Source organism: Lepidochelys kempii, chromosome 16 (genome assembly GCF_965140285.1).
Source record: "Lepidochelys kempii isolate rLepKem1 chromosome 16, rLepKem1.hap1, whole genome shotgun sequence".
Taxonomy (NCBI): Eukaryota; Metazoa; Chordata; order Testudines; family Cheloniidae; genus Lepidochelys; species Lepidochelys kempii.
In genome coordinates this window covers 15,278,133-15,300,023 of record NC_136395.1, presented here as the reverse complement: position 1 = coordinate 15,300,023, position 21,891 = coordinate 15,278,133, and the positions used below count along the sequence as shown (strand labels likewise).

The 21,891-nt window shown below is 44.2% G+C and overlaps 1 protein-coding gene across 3 annotated transcripts in view; it reads left to right on the top strand.

Moving 5' to 3' along the window:
- The window catches only part of SLC25A25 (solute carrier family 25 member 25), a 35,167-nt gene that overhangs the window by 1,402 nt on the left and 11,874 nt on the right, over positions 1 to 21,891 (top strand). The window contains exon 1 of one of the 3 annotated variants that reach the window (XM_073314710.2): positions 13,247 to 13,941. The exons of 1 other annotated variant lie outside the window; for it this stretch is intronic. In XM_073314710.2, the coding sequence (XP_073170811.1) occupies positions 13,729 to 13,941 (213 nt within the window). In that variant the 5' untranslated portion in view covers positions 13,247 to 13,728. Of the gene's footprint in view, positions 1 to 13,246; positions 13,942 to 21,141; positions 21,474 to 21,891 lie in introns of those variants that run through there. One more of the 3 variants, XM_073314711.2, reaches the window with a different exon arrangement.

The window sequence follows — 21,891 nt, the reverse complement described above, 5'->3', positions numbered from 1 at the left end:
CAGAAAGTATTTTTCTAAAATAACTGGCTTACCTGTGTATCTACCCTGCAGCTGCCATTCAATGTCTGCCTACCCCATGCTGATGTGGGGGCACAGCTGTGGCATCTGGTGGATGTTCTAGATACACTGTTACTTGGGAGCAGTGCATGCTGATCCTGTTGTGGAAGTTGCTCCTCCATAAATGTGCCTCTCCAAGCAGCTTTGGTTTTGGGGAGTGGAACCTCCCTGCAAGGTTAGTCTTGGGACAGAAGCCCCACAGTTGTATGGCAACACTTAAGCAATATTATCCAATTGTGCTCCTGCCTCTTAGGGATGGCTTCTAGGGAATGCAGGATTGTGTATATGTGAGGAGACACACCTGCACTGCTTTGCTAAGGAGGTTTTCTTGTTTCCTAAAGGCAGCCCCATTCACTCTTGACACTGAAACTACAGGAATCTATTTGTCTTACTGTCTGTGAATCTGAATATTTGTAAACTGAACAGAAATTAAGGTTGAAAACATCACTTCAGAAAAAATATTTTTTTTCTCAACATAAGTATTCAGAAATTCAATCAAGGAGGATCCACTTAGGAAACAATAATAAAGGCATTGTAAAGTATGGCTAGACTCAGATCAGGTCATCTGAACAGCCTTAATTCTGTTCCCTTGTTGATGTTAGCCTTCCTGATGTAAACTCTATACTTAGTTTGTAAGATTTTTACATTAAATAGTTTCCAAAGCACTAAATCAGTTTTTGTAATAACTTTAAGGAGTTTGCAGCTTATGACGGAGGGTATATTACATTCAGCAGAGCTGGTGTATTTGTATAGCTAACATGTGGCATATATCAGATACATATTGCAGCACGTTGACTTTTACATGAGTCTCTGATATTGTGATATTTCACTCTCATGCCTCCATCTGTTGTTCATGTAAAACCCATAACTGAGGATACTAGGCTTACAAGATCTGGTCCTGTAGGTACTGTAGCTGTATCTGATTGTCGCTGGAAGCATTTACCTTTGTGGATCAGTGTAGAGCCCTTGTACTTATTAGTGCTTTTTAGTTTTAAGTGTCCTGCACTGTGTGTGTGTGTCCATGTCCCTAAAGAACCCAGACTTCCTGAATTAGTAGTCTATAAATATGATCGGGCAGTGTAAAATTTCTGAAAGAGTGAAAGAAATAGTCTAGTAAAATGTATTTAACTTTTGGAGTCTCTTATAAAATGAACACTTGTGTTCTTAAAGTCCTCATGATCCTCAAACTCTTGCTGTGCTCAGGGTAGCGTTATGGAGATTGTTTGGGTGACTTTCATCCTTTCGTTCCTCTAGAATTAGACTTTCTAATGTTTGTGTATGAAAACAATATTCTCACAGGTGTTTTTTTTTTCCTAAGTGATATTTTCTTCAACATAACTTTTTGCCTGAGAATTACACTTTTTTGAAGTAAAGGGAAAGAATTCTTCAGTTACATGAAGATCTTGCCAGCTGCACAGATCCTGTGATGAAACTAACAAGCTGTGCAGGTATTTTGTTTTTGACTGTATCTGTGGGATTCTGTGTCTAATCCGTGATTCTCCGCACTGAGAAGCGTTTAGGTTGTGAAATCTAAGCTTAACATCAAACTATAAACCATCTGCATTTGCCCTCATAAAATGCCTGTCTAGCTGTTCTTCATGGGCACTGAGCTTCTTACTCTCGGGGAGAATTGTGTTGGTTCGAGCAACAGAACATTCTGTGCTCACATCTACATGCCTGGGCAGTTCAGCATGCAGGCCCTTTTCTTCCCTGGCAGCGTCGTTCTATCTGGCATCACATTTTCTAAGGTAGGGGTGTGTGTGTATGCATCTCATGTGAGATGAAAACCACCATATTGCAGGAAGCCCAGTGAGGAAATGCTCACAGGGGCAGGAATATATGCTTCTAATTGGGAAACAGGCTGTATGAACTCACTTTATCCAGCCTGTTCTTCAGTGAAGGCTCTTTCCTCTGTCAACACTATCCCTTCACTGGGCTCACTTTCTCTCTCTCCCTATTCTCCTGTCATTGCCATGGTTATCCCTATTCACTTTTTCCCCCACTAAAGAGAGTAGCCAAGTCTCTTCTCTCTAAAGCTGGGGCTTTTGGACATTCAGAGTTTATAAAGCGTATGCTAGGGTGTTGCACATTTCATAATTTATCCATTGGGGCAATATGTGCTTAATAAATGCATTAGCTAGGATGCAGAGTTTAAAATGTTGCAAAGCTTTGAGTATGTGAAAACAACCCTTTGGTAGGTCTGGTTGGAATATTTCCATCAAAATATAATTTTAATGAAAAATTGGATAAACTTCTGAGAGAAATGTTTCCTGTTTCCCAGATAGTTTATTAACTAGTCCCCCTCCTTTTCTCATTCTTAAAACTAGCCAGAAGCACCAGTATTAGTCAGGGTCAACTAATTTGGAGTCATGTTAAGGGACTATGTTAAGTGAAAATATTGTAATCCCCATGTCTCCAGACCCATTACCTGATGTCTCAAACTGCTCAAGAAAATTCTACTTGAGCACAAATTCACATTTGTGAAACTTCAGGTGGGTTAGCTGTGGTTCAGGCCTTGTCTGCACTATGGGGGGAGATCGATCTAAGTTAAGCAACTTCAGCTACTTGAATAATGTAGCTGAAGTCGATGTACTTGGATGGGGTCCACGCTACACTATGTCTCTGATGCTTGCGCTTCTCGTTCAGGTGGGGTACAGGAGTTGACGGGAGAGCAATCCGCAGTCGATTTAGCGGGTCTTCATTATCCCCTGTAAGTGTAGACAAGCACTCGGGCACCTAGCGTTCTTCTTTCCTACCATTTGTAATGAGTTGCAGGATTGGAGTACCACTTCAGTTTTTGTGGAGTGGGGGAGAGAATTACTCTTATGAAGAAAGGCTAGCTTCAACCTTAAATGTGGATTGGACTGATGTGTGTCTAATGTTAGTGAGTTTACAAACCCACTTGCCTTAATAAATGAGCTGGATTCTTGTAGTAACAACACTGATCTTTCAGAGTAGCAGCCATGTATCTGCAAAAAGAAAAGGAGGACTTGTGGCACCTTAGAGACTAACAAATTTATTTGAGCACAAGCTTTCGTGAAGTGAGCTGTAGCTCATGAAAGTTTATGCTCAAATTTTAGTCTCTAAGGTGCCACAAGTCCTCCTTTTCTTAACACTGATCTTGTGCTGAGTGTGTGCTGCAAACATTAAATCAGTGTAGGTTCCTGGGCAATACTCCAATTACCTCAGTTTTCTTTTGATGAAAACTTTCAGGTGTAGAAATTATTGTTGCTGCATAGTATTTTTGGTACAGAATAACTACTGCTTTCTATTTCAGAGGTGGCTGCATTTCAGTATATGGGGGGGATGGAGTTGCATTACTATGGCATCTTTCTAGATCAAAGTTGCTATGTAAATAATGTGGCCTTATCCCTATGATTACTTTAAAACTATTCAGCCTATATTTCACCAAACCACTATCAATGACAGTATCACTAACCGTGTAGGATGATCAAAATACTGGTTTCAGTTATGTTCTGCTTTTCTAAATAATAGTTCATTCTCATTGGTTGGTATAAGACAAACCATATACTGTACTTACTTCAAAAACTAAGGTGTGAATTTAGCAACTAGATGTATATCTACACACACCTATATTTTCACTCACTCATGAAGGATCTCTGAGCTATTAACTGTATAGGGACCACTCCTCTATCACTTGATGGCAGCTACCTCTGGCATAAAGAGCCAGTCATTGTCTGAGCAACACTACAAAAGCTTTATAGGAGGGTAGGTGAAAAGTAACTTCTCCAATTGAACTACAGAGTGCTCAGATGGGAAACTAGTTTGACTTGCCTGGGTATTATTTTGGCTATTGCACTGGGGTTAAGCTCCCCATATTTAAAAAACAAAACAAAAAACTCTCTATTTAAAAAGGCATGTTTTTATTGCTCATTCATTCATACTGCTAACAGTCATTTCTCCTACCAATCATAATCAATTGCAGGGCTGGAGTCTCCTTCCAAAAGTGCGCCTTTGCTGCTGAAATTAAAGCCAATTGAACTAGTGAACTGATGGGATTTGTTGGCCAGCCACTTACATGCAGAGTTTGAAGTAATAAATCAGCTTGGTCTGCAGTAGTCTCTTCTGCGATGGTGGAAAACCTCTTCACTTGGACTAAAGGATATTTAAGAAACTGAGTCAAGCACGGCTCCTTCTCTTCTCAGCCATGACCATCTGTTTGCCTCTGCTCTCTGTAACTATGATGTCCTCCTTGAGCCTGAGCTTTTTTTCTCTTCCCACATCTATATCAGCAAATCTGCCTGTCTTCACCGCAGTGGCATGTTCCCTTTGTGATACTGCTTTAGTTCCACCTGTGTTGAAATCTTCATCTATTTTCATCTCCACTTTCCTTGACTATGGCAGCTCTCTTCTCTGATCTCGTCAAGTACCAGCTCTCCCGATTCAAGCATGTGAGTTCTGCTCACCTTCTCATGTGCACAAAGAAATGTGACTGAATTGCTCCAGCCACAAACTCCACTGGTTGCAGCTTGCTTCATGCTCCAGTTTAAAATTGTCTTTGTTTTATAACCCACCATGGACTTTTCCCCAAATGTTCTCAAATAACTTGTCTGTCTCTACTATTGTCTGTGTTAGTCTTTATCATTTGCCTTCTTGACTGTAGCTGCTACCATCCGGAGTAGTCACCTTTAATTTTCTGCCTAATCAGTCCTCCCTCTCCTTTCAGATCTTGTTACTAACTTTTAAATTTCTCTGTAATTGTTTAACCTTGCAAAATGTTTTGGGCTACAGTTTGTATTGATACCATAGAAAGCATGAGTATATTGTAAGTAATTTAGAGGTAGAGAAAGCAGGAAAAATTGTATTCTGTTCCAAGTAATAAAACAAAAAAACCCCACACAAATAAACAAAATCTGCCATCAGATGAAGATACCTGTAATAATAAATTTGGTGGGTCCAGTGAATGACAAAGGTCTGTTCAGTCATTCCACTGTTCAAACTGAAAGTATTAAGCACGGGATGATACCAGTAGGTGTTCTTTAACAGGCTACACTGTCTCTAAAATCCTGTGTATGTTTGATAAAATATATTTTACTATACATGTTATGAATCTTTCTGTGGCACTTATTACTCATGGGAGAATGCTGTGCCAAAAAGTTCTGTACACAATATTTTAAAATTTTGCATATTTTGTCAAAATAATACAATATAATCACACCTGTTTCAATTATTTTGGCAATTTATTTCAAAACACGTGTCTCTACTCCGGAGGGAAACTTTTTTGTTGTCTCTAACAATAGAGACAATAAAAAAGTTACCCCCAGGAGTAGAGTGTTCAAGAACCCAGATTGTGTTTTGCTGTTACGCTTTTGTTGGGCACCTCAGTCTTGGTGTGTCACACATGCTAGCCAGGCACATCTTGAGGGGGGAAAATTTTGCCCCTCCAGTCTCTCACCCACACCCCCTCTCTCCCTGAGCCCAACCCAGTTTCTAATTTAATTAATTCTGTGCAAATTCTGCCTTCCATAGTGGGGCAGAATTTCCACAGGAGTAACTGAGTGAGTTTTGAGGCATGTGTAACCTATTCATTCAACATTAACTTGACTAAGGGTTTTGCAATATGCATGAATTCAAACAAATTACAAATTGTTTCCTTTTAAAATGGCGGACTATAGTCTTTTGCTTGTTTTGAGATATTTACCAACAGTTTACTAACCATCCTGGGGGAGTATTGTGGATGTTCTGTATCAGTTCTGAGAGCAGTTCTTCATGTCCATGAAATTGTTCTCAAGCCAAGCTTAGCTTAGTACCTTTGACAGAGGTGGGCAAATTACGGCCCGGGAGGCTAGTCCCTGGCCCCTCCCCTGCTGTTCTCCCTCCCATGCTGTCGCACGGGCAGTGGGGCTGCGAGCTCCTGCCGCTCTGAGCGGCAGGGTAAGGGGGTGGCGCATGTGTGCAACGGTGGCGGGGTTAGGTAGGGGGCAGGGGCTAGGCTGTTTGGGGGGCACAGCCTTCCCTATCTGGCCTTCCATAGAGTTTCGCACCCTGATGTGGCCCTCGGGCCAAAAAGTTTGCCCACCCCTGACTTTTGAGTATAACCTTCCTTGACCTGATAAGCAAATAGGAATACATTAGACGATCACTAGGGAGTGGAGTATCTCTTCTTGTGTTGGTGGGTGGCTTGATGAAATCTCTGCTCTTTTCTCATGTACCAGGACATCATGGCACCAGTTCTGTAGGCAGGTGGGCAGGAGTTGTTCTAGCTGTAAAAGGTATTCAGAAGCTTTGTTGGGAGTAGATGAAATACAAAACTCATACCGTGTTCCTCAGTTTAGGACCAAAATGAACACTTGATAATCAGTCCAGAGTTCCTCACTGCCACAGCAAAACCTCCGTGCAGATGAGAAATGTGCTGATTGGCCTTGGGACAGGCAAATCTTCCAGTTTTGGGGTCATTCTATTTAAAAGATTTGGCCAGTAGCCATGCAAGACAGGAACTGTGCTAGAGGGTTGGATTGTGAGAGTGCCTGTATCTGGGGAACTGCTTGGCATGTTCACTGTCTGCCTAGGTCACTCTGCCCTGACCCACAGAGCGAATGAGAAATTCAGTTGGGATGTAATGGGGATCGTCAATACTTAGGGTTCACTTAATATTGGTGAAAAACTTGAGCTGCACTTCTTGAGCTCAGTGCTGGCCACCCACAGGTTCATCTTTGTTGCTAGAGGTATAAAATACTACAACATATGGCAAGCTATGCATTGTTGCTGAGAGTAGCCGGGGGAGAACTTTTAAATGCATAGATAGGAATTCCCCACCCCTCCTTGCCTAGTTAAATAAGCAGAGCACTTGGCACTCCAAGCAACATATGCAATACCTGGTGTCTTATGCTGGGATATCAAGGGGGGTCAGATGTCCTGTCTTATTTGGACATGTGATCCTGGAACATTCTTTCAGTTAAATAGATTGCTTGGTAGTCTGCACTTCCAGCAAACTGGAGAAGGCAGATGATGCTTATCAGGTGTCTTAAGCTGGAAGAAGCCTCTGCATTAGGTCCGGCCTGACCTTTGTGGGATGCAGAAGTAGCAATGACTCTTACATATGTGTGTGGTTTTTTTTTTAAATGTAAATAGCATGAAGTGAGGGAATGTAATTTGTAGAGATGTATTCTGCGTGTTACTGAGATGTTTTATTCCTGGTGGATAAAGCACGTTCTGGCTTCTCTACCAAATGGGACAACTACAGAGACTTGCTGCAAGTACAACCTACAAAAGGAAGTGATAGATCACAAGCAGCTACAGAATCAAAAACACGTGGCCTTATTCTATAGCCAATGGCAATGACCATGCCATGTGGGCATTGTTGGGTTTTTAGGACCTACTCCATGGAATAATGAATAATGGGTGAGGAGAACTGGGCAAACTAGCCCCAATGTCTGCTTTTGGGAAACTGCCTCTCCTAGTCCTGGCTGCAAGTGAGGACTGATACAGGGAGTGGTGGTAGGAAACAAAATACTTATCAGAAATAAAGGTAGGCAAGAGCCCAAGATACAGGGCCACCCATTGGTACTCTTTCAATTAGGAAAAATAAATGAAAATAAAAAGTCAAGAACCTGCTTAAAAGTAAAACAGACTCCTAAATGGTTGAAATAGCTCTAAAACCATTTCAGTAAGGATTCAGAGTAAGTTTCACAAAATGGTGAGAGTTGGAGATCCATGCTGCCTATTTAGTATATTATAGCATCCAGGGTCAGCCTCACATGTTGCAGGTTAATATTTTACTGATGTCACCATTCACTGATTGTGCAGTCTCACTACAGTTGATGTCCACTGGCATGAACACAGCTGGAAGTTTGGGAAGTGTAACATCTTTTTCCCCACATTGAAGCTCAGAAGTAGATAAGGTAACTGCAGTCTACCCCCAGATCAGCAGGAATGTAAATGATGATGAAGTTTTTTCAAAGTTATCCATGAGCTAAAGCAAGTCATATGACCGCTTCTGACCACTATAGTGGGTTTCAGAAAAGGGTTCTGCAGTAGGAGCTCTAATCTGTTAGATTATGAGACACATGGGATGGCAGGATCCTTTGGTATCTGCATTGGACTAAATACATTTCCCTAAATGCATTATTGCACCTCAGGAGCTGTGCGGGAATAAGCTTGTGGCTCAGGACTAGAGGGAGAAAATAACTTGATAGCTATGTTCCTGGGATTTAACCCACTACAGTTTGTAACTGGGAGTAGTCTGGGGTTTTAAGTTATTTGTTACTGGAGCAGGGGAGAGAACACAATTTTAATCTTGCATTGTTTAGTCTGCCCAGTCTCCTATCCACACTCATACTCCTCACGTGATTTGTATGACCTTATTGAGTACTCACTGTTCAGTGACCCTGACGGGCTCTATGTACCAACCCCCCTCATCTGCATTCTTCATACCCTTGTGTTTGGCACAGGCTCCCAGTTGATGATTTGCAATTATTTATCACCTGGAATGATTCATTTGAAATTGTAAAAAGAATTTATACCACAGAGTACCTTTCTGTACCTTTCTTTACAGGTATGTAGCAAGGGGACCAGTGTAGCATTTACGACACTGTGCCTTATATCAGCTTAATGCATTACTACAGCTGACTGTTAGAAGGTGTTTTTTGTACCACCCAGTTTAATTGCCCAAGAAGTAATGGCCAGAATGTCTGGTTTTAACTGCCTGATACAAGAAGCACTGCAGGCTGCATTTCAGCTCTGTCTCTGAAAAGTTCACATATTCAATCCTGTTAATTTTGCCAACAATTTCAATTCTAAAAGGTTGAGGATGACAAACACTGTAACTTCTCCTACGCTGAGACCCACAGGGCTAATGCAGTATCACGGGGTTGCTTATTTGCAGCCAGTGCTTGTCCTCAGCTGAGTGTTTCGAATGGAGCTTTGAAATAAGATGGGTCACTGTTCATTCCTGCAGGGTCACTTGGGGAACTGGAGATGGGGGCTACTGTGGCTTCTAGCTCCTTGTGACTGCAGGAGGATGAAAGATGCCATAACAAGCAATCCAGTCTGCAGCTCCCTTTTTTCCACCCCTCACATTCTTGCAATATTAGCTAGCTGGGTCAATGAGTTCTCACTGAAACATCCTGCAAACTTCCTCAGTGAGGAAGTTGTTTTAAAAAACAGCGTGAAAAGGCAAATTCTCTGAGACTGAAGTTAACTCTCTATGGTTATGTGGGTGGAAAGGGAAGGTGATTCATCTGGCACCCATCTGTGCGGGAAACAATAGGTCAAAGGGTTTCAAACTTTCATAGTGTGGGCCCAGTCTTAATAAATGGCTTACAAGTCACCTCTTTTTCTCCACCCTCATCACTTTCTTGTTGCAGAACATTCCTGTGGCAACTACAGTGATCACTCCCATGGCAAAGTAATATTGAGGAAACTATTGTATTTTTAACTTTTGTGTCCTAATTTAAAAATAACCTAACCCTGCTCTTCCTTTCATCTTCCCCCTCCTGTCTGTACTGCTTTCTGTCCCCTGGGCAGAGTGCCTGGCTGCCTTGTTACCTTCTGCCCTGGACATTCCAGTCCCACTGGTGGCTCTGGTTCCTGAGGCTGCTCCTGTAGCAGTGACCCCCTAATAGAGGCAGCTAGGTTGGCTGCTTTTCATTTCCAGTTGCTTAAAGAGGCCCCTCCAGCTGCTTCTCTCCATGAGGAGCCTGGACTGCGGACCTGTAGAAGCAGCTGGAAACAAGGAGCGCCAACATATGTCCAGGCCACTTTCAGGGGACCATCAGCCTGGACTTCAGTTTGGGCATAGGTATAGCTAATGGATAAACATGGACCTCTGGCCAGTCTTGTCTTCAATATGTACTGCCATGGTCAATTTCAGTATGTGGCTCTTGGTTCTCTTCTGAGATGCACACATCAGGTTGGTGTCAATATTTGTTGCATATCTGAGTGGATTATAGAGAGTGTCTGTCACTTTTTGGCGCCTTGGGTAGAGCGGTGTTTTTGCTGAAGTCCCCAGTGCTATATGCAAATATCTTGGTGCTAGCTGAACCCCCCTGTAAACATCCTGCCCTTAACTGGCTTTATTTTTGTAACCCTAATATGAGGTTTTCTTCACTTGATATGAACAAAACTTTCTTCTGTTAAATATAGATTAGAAAAATCTACCTATGCATACAGCAGTCGATAGATTAGTACAGTGAAAGAATTCCAACAAGGCCTGATTTACTAAAAGGATGAAACCCAAAGGGGTTTGGCTAGATTTCTACCCCAGAGCAATAATGTCATCCCTTGCACAAGACCAGCAGTGTGCCTAGTTCTGCACTAACATAGGAAGATACAGTCCCTGCCAAGACTTTTACAGCCTATCTTCAGCAGGAAACAATGGAAATACTGGTGTTTAACTTTGTTGTCTGTATGAATGGGCCTTGCTGAACAGCAAATCAGAACTAGAAGCCCACTGTCCTCGCATCTTCTCTTGCAGGCTTAGACATTAACAGGAAGGTTGGTTTGCAAGAACTGTTACTCAGTTACTCCAGCCAGGTTTGTCCACCTTAAACACCCCCCCCTTCCCCCCCCCCCCCCCCCGAATAGTTCATTGCTTGGGCTGAGAGAGCGTGAAGAACTTTGACCTAAAAGGAAAATTTAAGGAATTTAAAACTGGTCTGATATAGAATGATTCTTTCAATTTATGTTTATAAATTGTCATTGCTGTATTACTCTGTCAAGGAAACCTGCAGCTCGGATTTTTACAACGTCTGAGGCCTAAAGAGTGGTCTAACTTTTGTGGCAGTACGATGCTAATATTTTAAATGGCTGTATATAATCTCCCTGCTTTCTTTTAACTTGTGGAACAGTTATTGGGTACCTTTCCCAGCTGTGAGGAAGAGGTCTGTGTAAGCCTGAAGGCTCATCTCGTGCTCTCTCCTTCCCTCCCCCGCCCCCAAACAGAAGTTGGTTCACTAAAAGACGTTACATTATCCACCTTGTCTCTCTAAAGTCCTGGGACCATCATGGCTACAACCAGACTGCTTAGTCAAGGCATTACCAAAAAAAGTATTCTTCCTGCTCCCACTTTTTTCCTGTAGACTGTTCTGAGTAGATTAAATCCAAACCACAATTTTCTTGTGCCATTCTTTGACTGTGGTAGGTGTGTAGTTTGCCCAGCAAATTCATACTCTGTATCACTTCCTCTTTACTTCCTAACCTCTCTCTCCTGGTCTCCTTTAATGCAGAGCCAGTAAAAAAAAAAAAAAAAAAAAAAAATCACTTAGCAAGGGGATGCTGTGGAGTCACAAGGCCTGTACATTGCACTTGAGACTCGGCAGATATGCTTGTAATGTGAAGTCTCCTGTACACTTGGAGAAGACCAGCTTCAGACTTGAGCTTTTTTTCCACTTTGCTGCATGATCGTACATGACTTGAATTATTACATAAGTGATTAAGTCGACTTGTAATGTTCATAAATACATAGATGCATGCACATCCTTACAAGCTCATCTGCAAAATAGCTTGCCATTTCTTACAGCTTATAACTGCTTTGCAAACTTTTGCTGCTAGTTTCACACAGAGCATCTGCAGAATTGTATAACTTCCTGGGCTGTAAATGACTCTAGTCCTAATAAGGTAAAACACTGAAGATAGATCACCACAAAGGAAAATCAACTATATACAATAAGCAACTTTCCCTCCTCCCTAGGAGGTTTCCAGGATTATTATTCCCAAATCCATTCTTCCTTTGTCCGGCATTATCTTTGGCTATGCTAACAATTTTCCAGGATCCAGAGGATAACACTTTAATTTGCATTAAATAAAGAGCTGCAACAACTCATCTTTAATACAGCCAGGCCACTTAAATCAAGATGAAGCATAGCATGCTGGGACCTATAATCTGAGTCACATTCCCATATTAATACTTTTGTAGTGGCTTTCATCTGAAGATATCAGACCATTTTACAGTTCAGAATAGAAACCAGAAATCTCTTCCCAATCCCCTGCTGTATCCACTAGACCAGGGATAGTAAATAGGCGGACTGTGGGCCAAATCCAGACCACCACATGCTTTTGAACAGACCTCGAAACCTTTTTATTTTACTTTATTATAATCATTCTTGGTGTTTTGTTGTTTTTCTCTGGAATCTGGACCTTGACCAAAAAAAAATAGACTATCCTCACACTAGACCATGCATCCTCTCATAGGACCATTTAAAGGCCACATCGTAGAACTCTGGCTGAATTTGACTAGCAGGCTGCACTTTAACCCACATGTTAAAGCCTGTGGAAAGAGAAGTAGCCATGAAGGCTTAGTAAATATGTCATGGTATCCTAGTTAAAGCCACATGCCTGAAAAGTAATGCAGCACCAAGTAGCTAGTGTACTACGGATGAGACTATTATAGTCTAGCTGCATGCCCCCCTTCCTTTAGAACAGTGGCTCTCAACCTCAGACACAAGAGTCTGATTTGTCTTGTGTACCCCAAGTTTTACTTCACTTCAAAACGTACAAAATTAGTCATAAAAATAAGTGTCACAGCACACTATTACTGAAATACTGCTTTCTTTCTCATTTTTACCATATTTGGAATATAAATATTTTACTTACCTTTCAGAGTATAGAATTACAGAGCAATAAAAACAAATCATTGTCTATGAAATCTTAGTTTGTGCTGACTTTGCTTTTTATGTAGCCTGTTGTAAAACTAGGCAAATCTAGATGACTTTATGTCCCCGTCCCCCCGGAAGACCTCTGACTACTTCCAGGGGTACACGTACCCCTGGTTGAGAACCGCTGCTTCACAGGTCAATTCAGTTGTGGCTAAGGACCACAGGTCTCTAAGCTTATAAAGAGCCGTCTGCTCTACTAACAAAGGATATAGATTCAGCCACAGCTGCTGAGTCATCATCAGGTATGTGTGATTCCTGTCCTCCTTTTCCGGTTTCTGTATGATAAAGTAACCACGTCAAGGTTGTGGTTTAGATGCCCAGAACTGGCGTGTGGTTTTTGTTTGTTTGTTTGTTTTGTTTTTGTTTTTTGAATATAGTCCTCTCCAACCCTGTTGGTACCTGGCTAATCCAGCCTCATTCTGCGGGCCGCAGTTAGCACTTCTTTGCAGGACTATCTGGCTGCATGCAAAGAAATCGTCTGGTTGCGCACACGTCTATTGGGCTAAGATTGCTGGTTTGAATAATGCACACGTTAGTGTCGGGAGAGGTGATTGGCTGGGCACTGCTGCAGTGAGAATGCAGGCTGGATACTCAGGGTTTCGGCTCACTTGATGCGCGTTAGATGAGCCAGGGAGAGCCTAGGTTAATTGGTAGCTTTGAGCAGCTTCCCAGAGTGAAAGGGTCCATTTTAGCTTTTATATTAAGCTCAGCATCTTGGCTTTTCTGTCCAGGCTTCCTCTAAAGCTCAATATCTTGGGTTCTCCGTGCCAGCGCTCTTGAGCTTTGTCTGTTGCCACCAGCTCTGAAGCTCTTGTGCAGTGAACTGCTTATCAGGCCAGGCACGACAGCAGTAACAGCAATTTCAAAAGGCAGGAATCGGCGGCAGGAATAGTCTGTAAAGCAACCGAACCTCTGGAGTTGCCGGCTTGAATCTCTTTCTGGCTGCTGTGTGGAACGGATTCCCAGTTTGGAGGGCTTGGTATTGCAGTCACATCCTTGGCAGCAGGCATTCACTGATTGCAGGGTTTCTTTGACTGGGACTTTGACTGGAGTAGCAATGCTGCAGACCCTCTGGCGTTTTCTGTCCAACCTGTTTACCAGGGCCATGTGCCAAGGTCCTGCAGAAGGAAAAGAGAATGAGGCCAGAGAGACGACCCCAGGGGACCAGGGGCCAAACCTGTTGGGGAAGCCACAGGACAGAGGGGCTGATCCCACTGAAAGGAGACCAAGTATCTTACTGGTGGTTGGACCCGCAGAGCATTTTCCAAAGGTAACGGCACTTCTGAGGTTCCTGAATGGGGGCTGGCTTGCACTGGGTTGCACGTGCCTGGCCTACTGGAACAAAGGGTGTTGGGGGAGATGAGGGAGTGTGAAAATGGGGTTCCCTGAAGGGAGGGATGATGTGGGAGGGGGGCTGGCAAGGAGGGAGAGTGATTCTGGGTGTGGGCTTGCTAAAAGTGTAAGTGTATGGCAGGAGAAAGGAGACGGGGAAGTGTCTATCAGGGAAGAGGTGTAATGAACTGCCAGTAGTTCCTGCTCGCTCGCTCGCCCGCCCGCTTCCCCCCCCCCCCCCCCAAATCACAAAATATTTTGAGGGCTGACCTCTCCAGGGAAACTGTTTTGGGAGCAAGATGAAATATTGGAGCCCAAAGGTTCCTTGGCAACTGAAAGAGGAGGCTTAGTTCGAGAAGGCAAGGAAAAGTAATATGGGCTAATAGTGGTGTTTATGTACCTCCACACCTGCACTGGGGACTGGTTAAGGGTTAAGAAATAGTCTAGTAATTTGGCGAGGTGGGGCGATGCCTCGGGAGATGCAAGAGAAACCAGGGTATTTTGAGCAAGCAAGAGCCTGACAGCATTAGCTAAATGGCGCACAGAGCTGGAGTCTGTCAGAGGCAGGAGGATTTACACCTTGGAAACGAAGAATAGTTTCCCAGGAGAGGAGAGAGAAGGGACACTGGAACTGGAATGAAGACTGAAACTTCTGAGGAGGGGGAGAGTGGGCATGGGGGGCAAGTACAAATACAATAGATACAAGGAATCTCCTTTTGTTCTCCATCTGGGGCAGCTAGACAAAGGCGGTTGAGCAGTATGTTAATGTACAGTAGCCTGGGATCATGTGACAGAATGGGCTGGGTCCGATTTTACTTGTAGAAGTTAATGTGGCGGTGGGGAGAGAAGAGCAATGATTACATATGGTTTGTTACAAAGGGAGTGGCTGGGGAAAAAGGGGGCAGCCAGGTACAATCTCTCCAAGTGATGGGAGCAGGGGAAGGGAAGAATGTTGAGACAGATGGGGGGGGGGGGGCAGCAGGGATAATGATAGGTGGCTTTCATGGTCCAGTTTACCAGGCAGGGAACTAGGTATAGATGCTGTTGTAAAAGCTCTCCAGTTACAAGAACACGGGGTGAACAGGCTGGGATTATGTAGTGGAGGCGATTGTAATCTTTTCTGCCTTGGATTGAAGCAAGCAGGGCTGAATTTGTGGCTCTGGTTCCACTGGATGGGGACCGTCCCTGCTTGGGCCTGACTGAGAGAGCTGCAGGGACTTATTCCTCTTTGCTGGTTGTCCGGTGATGGGACCTGGGTACCCTTCTGAAAGGATGAATGGAGAGAAGATAGGAAGGGGATGGACAGAGAAGCCAATGATGAGTTAAAGCAGGCTGTGAGGGGAAGCCTGGAATGAGTGGGGTTAAAGATCTCTAGTGTATCTTCTAAGGGAATAATGGGTCCTCTGCCTATGAGAGGATCAGTCTGCCTCTCCAGATCAATGTACCCTTTTTGAGAGTGGGGGTGAAGCTGAGGTCTGTTTAATTCCTTCCCTGTCTGACACATTCCCATGACCTTGGGAGGCTGCTTCCTGACAGTGGGGAGAGAATTAACTCAATCTTGAAATCTGTGGGAGGGTGGGGATGGGGAGAGCCTAGCTCAGCACTAAGGGGCTTCTCATTTTCCTTTGCTGTCATGTAGGGGGAACTTTTGTCTGGTGGTTAGAGGCTGAGATATGGGAGGCAGAGGCGGGTTCTATTCCTAACTCTGCCACTGAATGTCTGTGACCTTGGGTGAGTCATCTAATTCCTCTGTGTTCCCTTTGTAAAAGTGCCTTGAGCTCCTCAGCTGCTATATAAGTATGAAATATTTAGTATGCCTGAGAGCTAGATGCTGTGATGGCTTCATTTGTACGACCAAACCTGATGTTAAGAAGCAGATTCCATAGTCCAGTGTGAACTGCTTCTGTTTATCCCCGTGGTCCTTGCCTTACAGCTGGACAGGCTTTGCTGATTTGTTGGCTACATGGAGGTGCTTATTGAAGCATCAGGCTGTTTTTCACCCACATGTATGTAAAATGTTGATGGGCATGTGATGTGCTGGCATGCTTACCGGGTGTGCACAGCAAATTTCTGCCAATCACACCAGGATCTGTCACTCTTGACCTGGTTGTCATGAGTGGAAGAGGTCAGCTCTCCTGGAGTTTAGTTACCTTCATGTGAAATATTTATCTTTTACTTCCCCCCCACCCTGTAGCCTTGGCTCGCTGCTATTGTTCTTTAGTTTGCTGTGGACTGTATTGAATTAACAAATGATTAACTGCCCTCTTCCCCCATTTTGTATCCCTGTCCATTCCTTGACGTTTGTGTCCTGTTAGGACTTTCTGTCCTGTACAATTAATTATATTCCACCTTCCAGGAGTGAAAATACAAAATCAAAAGAAATTACCAATCAGGACCTATTTATTCCTTTGCTGAGCGATAGTCAGACACAGTGGATCTCAGACTGGTCCGGGGACCAGCAGTGGTCCACCAAGCTGCTTGTGCCACAATGGGAAAACACATTAGCCTTCAAGCTGATATTTCCAGTGAGTTGTGGCCCAGTCCAGCACTTAGGGCTAGTCTACACTAGAAGCGCTACATAGGCGCAACTGTGCCAGAGCAGCTGCGCTGCTGTAGCGCGTCTAGTGAAGACGCCCTATGCCGCTGGGAGAGAACTCTCCTGTCAGCAGAATTATTCTACCTCCAGAAGAGGCGGTAGTTATGTGTGGACGCCGCATACGTCAGTGAAACTTGTATAGCTCGGGGGTGGCTTTTTCACACTCCTGAGCAACGTAAGTGATATCGACATAAGTGGTAGTGTAGACCTACCCGTAGTATTTCCAGAGGCTTTTTTAACCTGTTAAATTAAAAACAAAACCCTCTGTCCTAGTGTAGCTGTCTCATGTCTCTGGGCAGATGTGTTTTTGTGTAAATTCAACCATGGTCTGATTAGTGGAGGGCGCTAAACTTGGAAGTGACACAAATGCACGGGAGATGGACATACCCTCAGGTTCTGTACTGCAATAAAAGACCTGCAGCAGGACTGCGGTTGGCCAGGTCAGCTGTCTTGGGCTGTGGGGCTAAAAATAGCAGTGTAGACATTTGGGTTGGAGCCTAGGCTCTGAAACCTGGCAAGTGGGGAGGGTCTCAGGGACCAGGCTCCAGGCCATGCCCGAACATCTACACTGCTATTTTTAACTCTGCAGCCTGAGCCCCGTGAGTCTGAGTTAATTGACCTGGCCTCAGAGACTCCCTGCCGCAGGGTTTTTATTGCTGTGTAGACATATTCTAAGTAACCAGGAAAGATTTACACTAAGGGGACTTCAGATAGTTCAAGGGCTTGCTCCCTAATGCCAAGCTTCTGCCCAGGGAGAGGAAATAAATAGCATGGATATCAAATAGGGCTATGCCCACATGCTCAGGGTTTAGCTGATCGCCATATTTGGGGTCGGAAAGGAGTTTTCTCTCAGGGCAGACTGGCAGAGGCCCTGGGAGTTTTTCGCCTTCCTCTGCAGCGTGGGGCACAGGTCACTTACTGGAGGATTCTCTGCACCTTGAACTCTTTAGACCACAATTTGAGGACTTCAGTAGCTCAGACATAAGTTAGGGGTTTGTTACAGGAGTTGGTGGGTGAGATTCCGTGGCCTGCGTTGTGCAGGAGGTCAAACTAGACTATAATAATGGTCCCTTCTGACCTTAAAGTCTATGATTCTGATACGTTCATCTTGTCACCTTAATACTGTCCTATATCCTTTTCAGGTAATCAAGATCTTGTGTTTCACCTGGGAATGCTTGGGATGAGGCATTCACAAGCGGCTCTCTATCTTAAGAGGCGCACAAGAGGGGGAAGTCATGAGAATTGCTGGGATGAGGATACTCCTGCAAGTCACAACATTAATGAATGCAAACTTGGTCGTGCGTTCTTTTGTGGTGGTCTTCCAAAAAATATGTCCCCTGTACACAGGAATGCACAGACCAACAGTTAACATTCAAATAAGATGTTGCAACTGGTAACTGACTGGAGGATTTGTTTTATTATGCCAAGTGCTGTTTATGAATGATTTGAAAGTAAGCAAATTAAGGTCAGTCCTTTGTAGCCAAAGAAAGCTGATCTAGGCAGTGCTTTTTCCAGGGCAGGGCTGGTCTCGGTGGGAGACAGCTGCGGGGAGTTCACTGCAAGAAAGGAGTAGGTATGGATCTGTCACATGACTGTTACCTCCCCGTCTCCTCCATCCTGCTATCTGGAAGGGAAATTGGTGGAAGGGATAGTTTACGTAGGAGTAAGACAAGGATACTTCAGAGTTTCACAGTGAAGCAGTAGTAGAGCCCGTTGGCCTGAGGTAGGTGTCTTGTGTAGCTTTCACTGTATTTCTAGAGTCCAAGTAGTTGAGTCATTGCAGCTCAGCCTCACATATTGCAGATGTATGGAGAGTGGGCTGGACAGTGGCACTGCCGAAGTTTCCAAAAGGCACTCGCTATCCTTGGCTTCATTGTTCAAAGGATGTAGAAATCAGTTCTCAGTACCACAGTAACCCAGGTCTCTGATGCTTTACAGAACAATTTGTTTTGATACTTCTAACCTTCCAGCTTCTTGAAATGGAATCTAGACACTTGATATCTGCACACACTCCTGCTTTGCATTCATCTCTGTAAATGCAGTTGCTGGTGTAAACTCAAGGTGCACTCCATCTCCTCCTCTTAGTTCATTGTGCGGTAACTAATATCTTGCTTAAAAATGGCTTTCTTGCCTGCCCTCCTCTTCTCTTGTCTACTTTGACGTAGGATGGTGGGCGTTTCTTCCCTGGAACGCACGGTTTTGTCCATTTGTCTCCCACTGCCAAGTGTAGGTGGATTTCATTGGGAAAAGCTGCATTGTGCTGTCATAGCAACTGTGGTGTCAAGCGGCTGTAACAAAGAATGACGTCTGGGAACCCAGGAAAGCGTGCGTGTATGGTGATGGTGGGGGCTTCTCAATCACTGTGTAGTGGAGTAGGTCTCAGATGGGAAAAGCCAGTTCAGTGGGCCTTGTAGGAGGCATTTGCCTTTGACTCTGTTGGGCTGACGATTGTAGCAAAGATTGGTCTTTGGGAAAGAGGGGTGCGCTATTGGCTTGTAAATCACACAAGCTTCTGCAGCTGATCTCTAAGAGGATCTGGATTTGGTGAGAGGATCCTGTTCTGTGTGCAGACAGACGTCAGAGGGGAGTAGGTTAAGCCTGATTAGGTAATAGGGAAATAAAGGGGCACAGTGGGGTGAGATGCTGGGGGAGGGGTTAAGAAAGCTGTAGTATGGCCAAGCTTTTGGGAGCTGAAGTTGGGGAGAATACTAAACGTTGCTTAATAGATCATGACTTGCTTTTGTAAATTCCTCACATTAAAGCCCCAGATTAAATAATCCCAGTCCATGTAACTGGTTTGCTACTCTATGATCAGCTTGTAAAGACACATTTTAAAATTTCACCCTAATGAACAAAATTCTGTTGAAAGGTCTTAATTGATTTTTGGACACTAGGATGTGGGGGAGAGAATGTTTGAACTAGTTTTTAAACTGGTTCTGGCATATAGTTTGTGTGGCCAGAGCATAATCATTTGCAAACTATTGCTCTAGCAAGGTAAACTGTTTGCTAAACTGGTTTAAACTAGTCCAGCAAATGAGCTTCCTTTCCCGTAGAACAGACAGATCATAGTGCTTTGGAAAGCTGGAAATTGAATATTCTTGCTCTCATCTCTCATCTGGTAGCCTTTCTATGGCAGATTTTAGGGACAGGGACTCTAGTTTAACAGGGAGGTAAAGTCAACTATGTTCTAATAATGCAGAGGATTATGGGAAGCAATTAATAGCCCTGTAACTGATTACAGAACGCTCAGCCTGGTGTGTGGGTTTTTTTGTTGCTTTTTTGTTGTATACAGCAATGCCAGGGAATATTTAGTGCCCACACACCAAAGTGCTAAGTGTTTAGAAGCCTGTAGTCATATCTGTGCTCAGTAAGGGGTCCTCACCGCACACCCCATTTGTCAGCCTGACCAACCCTATACTGTTCCATGCACCAGTGATGAAAGCATTAAGTGGCTTAATAATAGCTGGGAGAACCAGGAGAAAACACTGTGTCCACCCAGACCATTTTGTAGTGTAAGCTGTACCTGGACAAAATGTTTTTTTCATGTTTTCCCATCTATAATTAACCACTTACTATGTAAGTATGTGAGCGTACATTTACTGCTCCATAGATGGCTAGTTAGATTTTAATTTGTCTCAAAATTAGACACGGAAGTTTTCCAAGACTGAGTCTGAAGTGTATATTCCACCTTAGCCTGCTTTTGACTGGCTTCCTGCAAGTCTGTCACAGTGGCATACGTCTCTCACCCACTTTTTCTCTGTCCCTCAGAACAGAGCTGCAGCATTGATCTGTTTGGGCATACTGGCAATACTCCCTCATGGCTGACATCACCCAAGCTCTAATTATTTCTCAAGATTGTTTATAACTAGAGAGCTAATTATCCTCTGTTATGCCACAGCCTTCTTTAAACATGGGACTTTTGGGGTCTTGTAGCTGGAGATCTTGAATGAGGGGTGAAGGCAGTGGGTGTATGGAGTATACTGTGTCCCACGCATCTTTTAGAGGAAGTAAGAAAATCATAGGAATATTGTTTGTGGAGTGAGGGGAAATCCAGTCCCTTCAATCCTAGCATTAGTGTCTGTGGCCTTTGGTCAATACCATAATCGGGATTGGATGACATTGTGCTGTGTGCTGGGAAGAGATGATTCCTGCCCCAAAGAGTCCAGTCTAATCTAAGCTTCTCCCTTCTCCAGTGAGCATTACAAATGGGGAAGGGAGAAGCTTCTCCTGGATTTCTTGCAGCTCTCCCTCTACACACTTAAGCATTTATTGCAGCCTCTCCCAGCCCCCGTGCTTTGAGTGCTGCATGTGACTGTGCTGTCTGCATCTCGGTTTGGTTGAGGAGGGAGAAGGGATTAAGTGAGGGGGACAGAGAAGAGTTAACTCTGCTAAGAGTGTGACGTGGGCCTCTTGGGCTTTACAGAGAGCCTGGAGTTGAGTAATTGGAGGCAGCTCACATGCCTTGTCACAAAGCCAATGTCTGGCTGGCTAGCTGGGAGGTATTGCACAAAAAAGGCTTCCCCTTTAAGCAGAAGGGCAGGGCTTGCTCAGCCAATGGCAGCTGAGCACGGACAGCTCATAGCCATGTGTCATGAGACTTGCCGGCATTTCCTTTCCCCCACGCACTGAAACTAGCTCCAGCAGGGGATCGCTCAGGTCACTTCCCATCCTTGTTTGGCTGTGTAGGTCAGCACCTAAGTTGCTGGTACAGAAACATGCTCTGCTTGTGTCTGTATGTGCCAGTGTTTGGGGAGTCCCAGACGGAGTTCCAATACTTTGAGTCAAAGGGGCTCCCTGCCCAGCTCAAATCTATCTTCCGCCTGAGCCTCTTCATTCCTTCCCAGGAATTCTCTACCTACCGTCAGTGGAAACAGGTATGGCTTTGGGAGTAGGGTGGCAGAAAGGAGGGTGGGGATGCGGTGGGGAAAATGGTGTATCAAGATCTTCTGGACTAAATGGCTTGGCTAGTGGATGGGAAACAAGGTTGCTTGTGGCCTCTGCTGCTCATCCCTATAGCCAGAGGCATGGGCTGCCATCATCTTTTCCACTTCCCCTTTGCAGGGGCTGCTGGCAGCAAGCCATAGGGCAGTCGTCTTTCCTCCTAGGCTCCCTCCCTCCCTCCCCTTAAAGGGGAGTCAACTGTGTGTGTGTGTGTGTGTGTGTGTGTGTGTGTGTGTGGACAGGTGGGACATGGGAGCCAAATATCCTTTCCCCTTAAATGCTGTTTTAGGTATCTGCCCCTATATTTCATTCTTCCTGAATTTAGTAGTAAACCAGCCGATTAACTGCATG